Genomic DNA, 9,340 nt, shown 5'->3' with positions numbered 1-9,340 from the left:
TCTCAATTTGGCAGGAAATATTGACTCTTCAAAAATAACATGCCTTGATATAATGCATTTCTTAGACTGTGGATCATAACATATGATTCCCTTATACCCCCATTGCATAGCTTACGAAGATACACATTTTGGACTTAAACTGCAATTTATGATTGTTATAAGGTTTTGTCCATGGAAACACAGCAGATCCAAAAATTCTTAAGGACTGTAACTCAGGCACCTTATTGTATAATAGCAGATAAGGAGAACTAAATGACAAAGTCTTACAGGGCATTTTATTAATTAAGAAGACTGCATGAGCATAGGCAAAGTACCAGAACTCACTACTTAAACCAGAAGCATTTAACAAAGTGGGAGCAGTGTCCACCACATGTTATGTTTCCTCTCAGAAATCCCATTATGTTGAGGTGTGTAAGGACATGTAATAAACTGCATAATACCTTTTGCAGCCAAAAATGATGTAAACCTCTTGCTAGTGTATTCACCTCCACCATCTATTTGTAAACCTTTAATTGTCATCCCAAACTGAGTGTGAATGAAAGCATAGAATTTGACAAAAATTGCATGCACATCAGATTTGTTGCACATGGGAAATATCCAAGTAAATCTTGTGTATTCATCTACAAAAAATACATAGTATCGAAAACCTTCCACAGACTTTATAGGAGTTGGACCCCAAACATCAGTATGAACTTTCTCAAAAGGAATCAAACATCTGTCATTTCTAATAGGAAAAGGTATCCTAGACATTTTGCTTCTAATACAAGAAATACAAGTAGTACAAGCATCATCTAACTTGTGTAAAACCTTAGATTGTCTTAACATTGCAGCCATAGTATCATGTGCAGGGTGTCCCAATCTTTGATGTCAAATATCTGATTTCACCAGTTTCCCTAAGTAAGCTACTGAATCTCTTGTAACAAACTCTTGCCCTCTAGAAGCTTTAACAACTAGAATTTGAAATACATCCAGTTTACTCTTTCCGTGATTCACCACCTCCCTTGTCCTCTTGTCCTGCACAAAAAACTCACACTCATCACATATAAACCAACTATTATTATCTGCACATAATTGTTTAATAGAGAGAAGGCTTATGGTAATATTTGGAACATGAAGAACTTTACTAAGAATAAGTGAATGATTATGAGTGTGTATTGCAGTGGAACCAATATGTTGAATTGGCGGACTTAAACCATTATTAATGGTTATATTATCAGAACCGTGATAAGGACCCACTTGATTCAATGTAGTTATATATGCAGTCATGTGATGTGAAACACCTAAATCCACAATCCACGAGTCCTGAGGAAGAATTTGAGATGTTTGTTGTGCATTCATGGCAGACAAAGATGATGATGGTGGCTGACATTGAAATATGTAATTCCCTCGATGAAAACAGTCAAAAGCAAAGTACCCCATTTATCCATATATCTGGCATTCTACAATAAAACCAGCTGGTGCATTGCTTGTGTTTCAGTGAAAACAATTCACTACAGTATGTCCCTGTTTATTGCAAACCTGGCACTCAATTATAACATTTGTTCTGGCTTCTGTATTGTTTGACCATGATCCAATACCATTCTGAACTTGTCTATAACCTGCAGAGTAATAACCATTTCCATTTTCAGACCTTCTTCCTCTGAAGTTAGTACCACCATTTCTATAATTGTTGTTGTTATTCCTGTATTGACCACCATTTCTAGACCTATAACCCCCATTGTAGTTCTGAGACTTGAACCCTTGCTGATGTTTAGAATTAGATTGTCCCACAAAACCATAACCATAAGACTATTTTTGATACCCTGTAGAAACTGTATTAAAACCAAATATTTGAGAGTCCATACCATTGTGAGAAAAATTATTAAATGCACCATGTGGCTGTTGAACAATAGTACCTCCTGTAGTAGCAGGTAGATGATCATGACATTGAGAATTAGATGATGATGCACCATTTGAAGATCCACTACCATACATGACAGACCAAACTAGCATTCTAACCAGATTGAGAACCTTGAACAAAAAGAGCAGTCATATTTTGAGATAACAAATTCATTTCTCCTTCAATCTCCTTTTTAGTTCCAAGTAATTGTGCATGAAATTCCCTTAAAGTAATTGAAGATTCCCTTGCCAAGATAATAGTGCGAATAACACCATATTCCTTAGGCAAACCTACCAATCCAACAATGATAATATCATTGTCAGCGACTGTCTCTCCTTCAGCCATCAACTGATCTCTAATATTCTTCAATCGCAACAAGTATTTATCAATGTTATATGTACCCTTCTGAATCGTATGCAACTCAGTTTTCAAATGATTGACTCTAGATTTCAAAATAGAAGCATAACGTTCAAGAAGATTCAACCATGCTTCAAAAGCAGTCCTACACCCCAAGACATATTCCATTGCCTCATCTGTTAATGTAGCAAGCAACAAACTAATAAGAGCCAAATCAATAGACTCCCCTTCAAGAAATGTAGTAGTAATCTCCTTGGTGATACCAGTTTTTGAACTCACCGCATACTTTGAAGACGCCATACCCAACATACCCAACAAATTCTTCTTGAATGAAGAAGACGCCATTAAACAAACTCAACCAGTCACAAATCGTAATAGAGACTGACACTCCATGAACACAATTTTCTTTCAAGATTCACAGAAAAAATACCCAAGGAGAATGAAACTCCAAATCACAACACAAATCTCACGCTTCTATTAAAGATACCAAAAAAAGGAGACTGACACTCCACAAACACAACTTTCTTCCAAGATTCACAGAAAAATACCCAAGGAGAATAAAACTCCAAATCACACTTCATCTTAGGAGAATGAAACTCCAAGATTCATAGAAAGAATGACACTTTCTTCTTTACATCGACAAGCCCTAGAGAATGATACTCCAAGGAAAGACTAATACTTGTAAAGGTCAACACATCAAGATTCGACCAAAAACCCCCAAATCTTCACTTCAATTAAATCTCAAAAGTAAATCAAAGACCACAACTCTAAAAAATAAGCATCAAACAAAAGCAAGTCACCTGATTTACTGAAATTGCACCACCAAATCTCCAAACACCCACACAACACCGTTTCATATCACCAAACACCCAATCTTCAAGCAGCACCCAAACCAGCAGAAGTCTTTACCAGAATCGAGAATGGCGACGAGCCAATTGTGACGATGATACCATATTAACATAGAAGAACTATAAACGACAATAGATGACAGAGTCGAAGAAGAAGAAAAGAAGAAGATTGAAAGAAAGAGAAGAGAGAGATTATATTGACACTTTCATAAACTATTACAATGTTTTTCTTCTTACTCAAATGACAGCCCTATCACTTCTTATATAATCACAAGGGCTAATTACAACAATACCCTTCTTCCTGTATTAACTAACTCATCTTCTAGATAATGTCACGTGACAATTATGTTATATTGGCTATTAGGTTTAACCACTGAAAATTGAAGGGAATAAAAAAAAGCCGGTGCGGTTGGTGTGGTTAGTCGGTTTTTTATTCAAATGCCAGGCCCTAGTCCAACATAACCCAAGATCGTCCATTTCTTGGGCACTCGCTCCTCTGCAGAACTCTCACTCTCTCCCTCCAGTTCTGGACAGCACCGTGAAGACCGAGGCGAACCCCTAAGCCAAGGGAGGACGACACGAGCTCGAATAAGGAGAGACAGTTGCCGAGGAGTTCTGGAGGTTAATTTCTTTCGTTTCCTCCATTTCTTTTGGGTTTAATTTTGTTTGGTTGGTAGGAGAACTAAGAAAAGATTGAATCTTTTGCGTCTGTTATGTGCTTGCTGTAGTTTGTGATAAAACAAATTTGGCAATTTTTGGTAAAGAAAAAGGATTTTGGTTTCGTATCAATTGCAAACCTGGAAATTGGATACTATGGATTTTGGTTTAAGTTCGAGATTTTGGTCTCTATTGTTTTCCTACATTTTCTTAGTGAACATTGGATAAGTGCCGGAAGGGGTTTCTTTAGATCTTTGGGATGCTTTATATGTATCAGTGTGGGTGTTTGCGGTCCAAGTAATGTTATTTAAGCAAGCATGGTAGTATTTCTGTTATGGAATTTGGCTGTGAATGGATAGAATTGGTTGGTGGGTATTGGTATAAGTATGTTTGCTTCACCCCTCTCTCTCTAGAATTTCTATTTCCTTTGATTTATTTATTGGAAGATGTTAGAGCAAATCAAATTGCAGGAAATTTCAGGAAGTCTTATTATTTTTCTTAATTTATTTTCAATCTTCAAAAATTAAATTCGTTGGTCCTAATTTGTTAATGCATTCCCATTATTTGATGGGAATTGTTATTGGCACTCAAAAATCTCATTTTGCACTCCAAATTTTCTATAATTAGAAAGAAAAATACAGTTATAGGAGTGTAGAATAAGATTTTTGGACTGCTAATAATAGTTCCCTATTTGATTAGTTAAATGATGTTTGATTTCACTAAATTTAGATTTCAAATGATCCAGATGACTTGATCTTTCAATCGGGTTCCCAAAAACATGGCCATAAGATTACAAAAATGTGGGGAAAGATTAGGTTTTGGGTTGATGAAATTGACCCGGAATTATTGTTCAACCGAACCCATGAGGGAATTTTCCGACCCAACAAAAAGACTATGCAAAATTATGATGTCCTGCCCAACACTTGCTCTTGATACTGCCCTTGACCAAACCGGGATCCGAATTTCACCTGAAATGGTAGAGGAAGTTCTCACGAGATTCAACAATGCCGGTATGGTTGCATACCGGTTCTTTGAGTGGGCGGAGAAGCAGCGAAATTATACACATAGTGTTAAGGCCTACCATGCTATGATTGAATCTTTGGCCAAGATCAGGCAGTACCAGATCATGTGGGAGGTTGTGAACTCGATGAGGTCGAAGAGGATGCAGAATATGGAGACGTTTGGAATCATTATGAGGAAGTATGCCAGGGCACAGAAAGTTGAGGAAGCGCTTTATACGTTTAATGTTATGGAGAAGTATGATTGTGCCCCAAATTTAACGGCGTTCAATGACCTGCTGAGTGCTCTGTGTAAGTCCAAGAATGTGAGGAAGGCTCAGGAGGTTTTTGATAAAATGAAGGATCGGTTTGAGCCAGACTCAAAGACCTATAGTATATTGATTGGCGGATGGGGGAAGGATCCAAATTTGCCTAAAGCGAGGGAGGTGTTCAGAGAAATGATTGATGCAGGTTGCAATCCTGATATAGTGACTTATGGTATCATGGTTGATGTTCTTTGCAAGGCAGGGAGGGTGGGTGAAGCCGTTGATATTGTTCGGGGCATGGATGATAGTGGTTGTACGCCGACGTCTTTTATTTATAGTGTTTTGGTGCGTACGTATGGGGTTGAAAATAGGATTGAAGATGCTGTTGCTGCATTCTTGGAGATGGAAAGGAATGGAATAAGGGCTGATGTGGTTGTGTACAATGCCTTGATCGGCGCTTTTTGTAAGGCTAACAAGTTCAAGAACGTCTATAGGGTCTTAAATGATATGAATTCCAAAGGCGTTACTCCCAATTCAAGGACTTGCAATGTCATTTTAAATAGTTTGATTGATCGTGAAGAGACTGAGGAGGCATTTAGTGTCTTTCGCAAAATGATCAAAGGATGTGAACCAGATGCAGATACGTATACAATGATGATAAAGATGTTTTGTGAGAGAGATGAGTTGAAGATGGCTCATAAAGTCTGGAAATACATGAAGTTGAAGCAGTTTGTCCCGAGCATGCACACATATTCAGTCCTTATAAATGGATATTGTGAGAAGGGAAATGCTTCAAAGGCTTGTGTCTTACTGGAAGAGATGGTAGAGAAGGGGATTCGGCCAGCAGGTGTGACTTTTGGGAGATTAAGGCAGTTGCTGATAAAAGAAGGAAGAGAAGATGTACTCAAATTTTTAAACGAAAAAGTTAATCTTCTTGTCAAGGAGCCTTTATTCGATTGAAGACTCAACACTATCAACTAAGAAAACTTGGACTGTTTGGTATTCTTAGTCCAACAGAACGAGTCCTGGAGTTCTAGTGCTATTGGTACTACATGCTAATTAGAGAAAGAAAAATCACCTTTTGCAGGTGAGGTTCTTTCTCATTTTACTTTTATGCCAAATTGTTGGTGAATTTTCATGTTGCAAATGTTTGTTGTTGAGAAACTATGGTCTAAGGGTTTAACGCAATTTCACAAATGTAATAATTAAAACATCATTACAGAAAACACATGCTTGTCTGGAATATTTTAGTTGACAACATGCAAACAGTAAAACTACACAAATTTGTACCTCCCACACACCTGTTGTTGTCATTTTGATCTTCTACAATTCATTTGATTCAATGGCCAGAAATTGAGATGAGTGTGTTAGAGGTAAAAAGGGGTGTGGATAGCACCATCCCTTATAAATATATATATATGGAACACTAGCTTATGTAATTCGGCGAATAAACAGTGATGCACTGAAAACAGATGATTTCAAGCTCGATTGTTTGTTTCTAAATGAGTCAGATAAAATACTAACCATATTCTTGATAAGTCTATGTTCAGTTTCTGTGGATTGTAATTAGGAGCCTTTTCTATCATTTTTTCTGTACTAGTCATCGACATCATCAATGCCACCATCCTCTCTCTCTCTCTCTCTCTCTCTCTCTCTCTCTCTCTCTGTGGCTTGAAATGCTAATTCAACAATTATTATGAGACCTCAGTCAACTGAAAATAGTTATGTTGTCTGTGATGTGGTTATCTTTACAATGACAATCTCAGAGTATATGTGGGTTTGTTTTTCTTTCTGCTTGGTTTGTGCAACAAGTTGGAAATTATTGAGTGTTGCTTCTTGCATATATGGCGTGGTACAGCCTTACACATTTTGCCCAATGATGCAGACTCATGTTCTTTGGTGTTCGTTTGATTTCTTTATGAGCATCTTCGCTTCGTATTAATCTACCGTTAAGAGTAACCATCTACTCTTTATGGTGGTGGCGTTTGTTGTTGTTGCTGCTGCTGCTGCTGTCATTCAGGATGTGCCTGTGAATGAAAATGAAAGCTCAGAATTCTTGAATTTGGATTCAGGATATAAGAAGATCTGAGGGCTATTTTTTTGTTTACTTTTACTACCCAAGTGGTGTTGTGTAAATGGCTGTTTATTAGTTTTCATGTTTAAGGTATGTTGGCAATTGGTGCATCTCTTTCTTATCAGTATTCGTATATATAAACAAATATTTTGTTTTCCTTTAATTTGCCTTTGGCTTTAATATTGCTAGGGGCGCAACAGAAAGGTTGCTCCTTTGTGACCGAAGGTCACGGGTCGTGGAAACAGCCTTTTTGCAAAGTAAGGGTAAGGCTGCGTACGACAGACATCCTCCCGAGCCTTGCAAAATGGGGAGCCTTGTGATGAGTCAGTATTTTTTTTGCTTCAGTAATCAGTATATTTTTTTTGGGATAGAGAGTAATGAGTCATGTTTTGTGCTTACTTTAAAATTGTTCCTTCAGTTTTATCTCATTTTTTGCGTCTTTTGTATAATACGATAATTTCTCTACCTGCTGCGTGTGTGTGGTTGTGGTATGCATGTCTCCAGTTTGTTCATAGAAGGAATTCTATGGTTGTGGTATTCGTATATGGTTGGCTTTTTAATGATACTTTTAGTCACCCTTTGTTAATAAGCCCAATGATGGAATCTCATTTTGTGAAACAGTGCTTCACTTTAAGCTGTCGTTTACTGCACCACGCTGATCATTGCCATTTGGCTGCTGCTGCTGCTTCGTTATTGTTAGTATTTTTATTATGGTGGTGATCCGATGGTGTTCGTAAATGGTGAGCTTTTAGTGATTACTGTTTATGAAATTTTAGTAGTGGCCTGAGGGCTCATTTGTTCGTTGTGTTGAGACGGCTAGTCTGTTTTTAACCTCTGGTATTGTGGATGCGTTCTTGTTTTTGCACTGGAATTTTGATGCCGCCGTCTTGCTGCTTGTTAGTGTGACAGTTTATGTTTCTTGTTGCCTCTAGGCACAGTAGGAGTAACAGTGGTAGGTGCAAGCTGGTGTTTCAACACGGGAGGATTTAACCCGACTACTCTTTTAACTCAGTTTGGCATCTAAGTGGACCGCAATTGCAATCGCATCATGCACAGTAGCAGGTTTTAGCAATACAAGACCAATATCAGGAGTGCGATTAGCCAAACACCTAAATTCGAAGATGTAATCCTTCAAAGTACCTGTATGACGCAGTTTGAAGAGTGTTTCTGCAGTGTCCTCAAACTCGAATGGCCCAAACTCCATGCATAAGGCTCGAGTGAACTCCTCCCAGGTCGGAGTAGTGCGCAAACAGTCTCTCCACTTAAACCACTGCAAGACTTCACCATCGAAATGGAAGGAAGCAGTAAGGACACGCTGCGCAGCGGGAGTGTTGTAGAAGGAGAAGAACTGCTCCTCCTTATAAATCCAAGCAAGCGGATCCTCGCCTTCAACAAAACAAGGAAACTCAACTCGCTGAATCCATGGCGGTCATGGTGGATGATCATTGCCAACACGAATCGGACTCCGAGGATGTGGATCTGGTGCAGTTGCACGATGATCGGAACATTCAGTAACCACGGGACCCGCAAGGCCACTACCGTCCGGCTGAAATTGTAGTTCGCGATGGAATTGCTCGAAGTAGAGCTGCAATTTAGGGTCAAGAGTAGCAGACACCGCTTTGTCGACCAAGGAATGAAGAGAAACCATGGAAGCTTCTAGCGCACCAACACAGCCGTCCCTCGCAGAGAGACGATTGGTGGTAGTTGCACGGGGCGTGCACGGAAGTAAACCAGGATCAGAGGCTGATACCAATGATAGCACCAGAATCCGGCGAGGCTCAACCTTGACCTGCTTACAAGATCAGAAATTGCGGTGGAAGAAGAGAGAAGAAGAAGCTGAATATTTTTTGTAAAATTATTTTTAATTCCTTTCCAACCTTTAGAAGAGAGGGAACATATGGCTATGTAGTTAGCCCAATACACATTTGAAATCTGCCACATGGCAATAAAAGACAGAAATTGTAAACAAACTCTCCTACAGAATTACAAATAGCAAATAAACCCCTCAACACAATCGCACTTATTACATTTTGGCCCAATTCCTAATACTTGTGACCGAAGCAATCACAGGATCATAACACGGTGATTCAGATTTGGTGCGTGGGCACCGGTGCACTGGTGGGCAGCAGACTCTACGGCAAACTGATGATTGGGTTATGGGTTTCTGATTGAAACTGATTTCAAAGAAATCTGGGCAGCAACGACATCCGTCGCTCGCTGTTCATTTTGAATTCAGAGAGTAGTAATGACAACAGTTGCTT

The 9,340-nt window shown here is 38.8% G+C and overlaps 1 protein-coding gene across 7 annotated transcripts; it reads left to right on the top strand.

Annotated features, from left to right (window-relative positions):
- The first annotated feature begins 3,469 nt into the window (after nucleotides 1-3,469).
- LOC137725774 (pentatricopeptide repeat-containing protein At1g77360, mitochondrial) lies at nucleotides 3,470-9,105 on the top strand. Of its 7 annotated transcripts, XR_015963163.1 has the most exons (6): nucleotides 3,505-3,705; nucleotides 4,487-6,092; nucleotides 6,891-7,169; nucleotides 7,269-7,402; nucleotides 7,701-7,819; nucleotides 8,012-9,105. XR_015963163.1 is itself a non-coding variant. In XM_068464556.2 (2 exons), exon 2 carries the CDS (start codon nucleotides 4,520-4,522, stop codon nucleotides 5,963-5,965), a length of 1,446 nt encoding a protein of 481 aa, XP_068320657.2. In that variant the 5' UTR covers nucleotides 3,470-3,705; nucleotides 4,487-4,519; the 3' UTR covers nucleotides 5,966-9,105. The 7 variants fall into 7 exon arrangements, 1 of the variants encoding a protein (XP_068320657.2); XR_015963165.1 differs by lacking the exon at nucleotides 7,701-7,819 and having other exon boundaries at nucleotides 7,269-7,342; XR_015963164.1 differs by lacking the exon at nucleotides 7,701-7,819.
- Nucleotides 9,106-9,340: the final 235 nt, after the last annotated feature.

The sequence above is a fragment of the Pyrus communis genome, chromosome 5, assembly GCF_041283825.1.
Source record: "Pyrus communis isolate YQ-2024b chromosome 5, ASM4128382v1, whole genome shotgun sequence".
Classification (NCBI taxonomy): Eukaryota; Viridiplantae; Streptophyta; class Magnoliopsida; order Rosales; family Rosaceae; genus Pyrus; species Pyrus communis.
This window is presented reverse-complemented; position numbering and strand designations above follow the sequence as displayed.

Excerpts from the sequence above, each read along its gene's own strand:
- LOC137725774 (XM_068464556.2), top strand. The coding sequence starts at position 4,520 with ATGGCCATAAGATTACAAAAATGTGGGGAAAGATTAGGTTTTGGGTTG.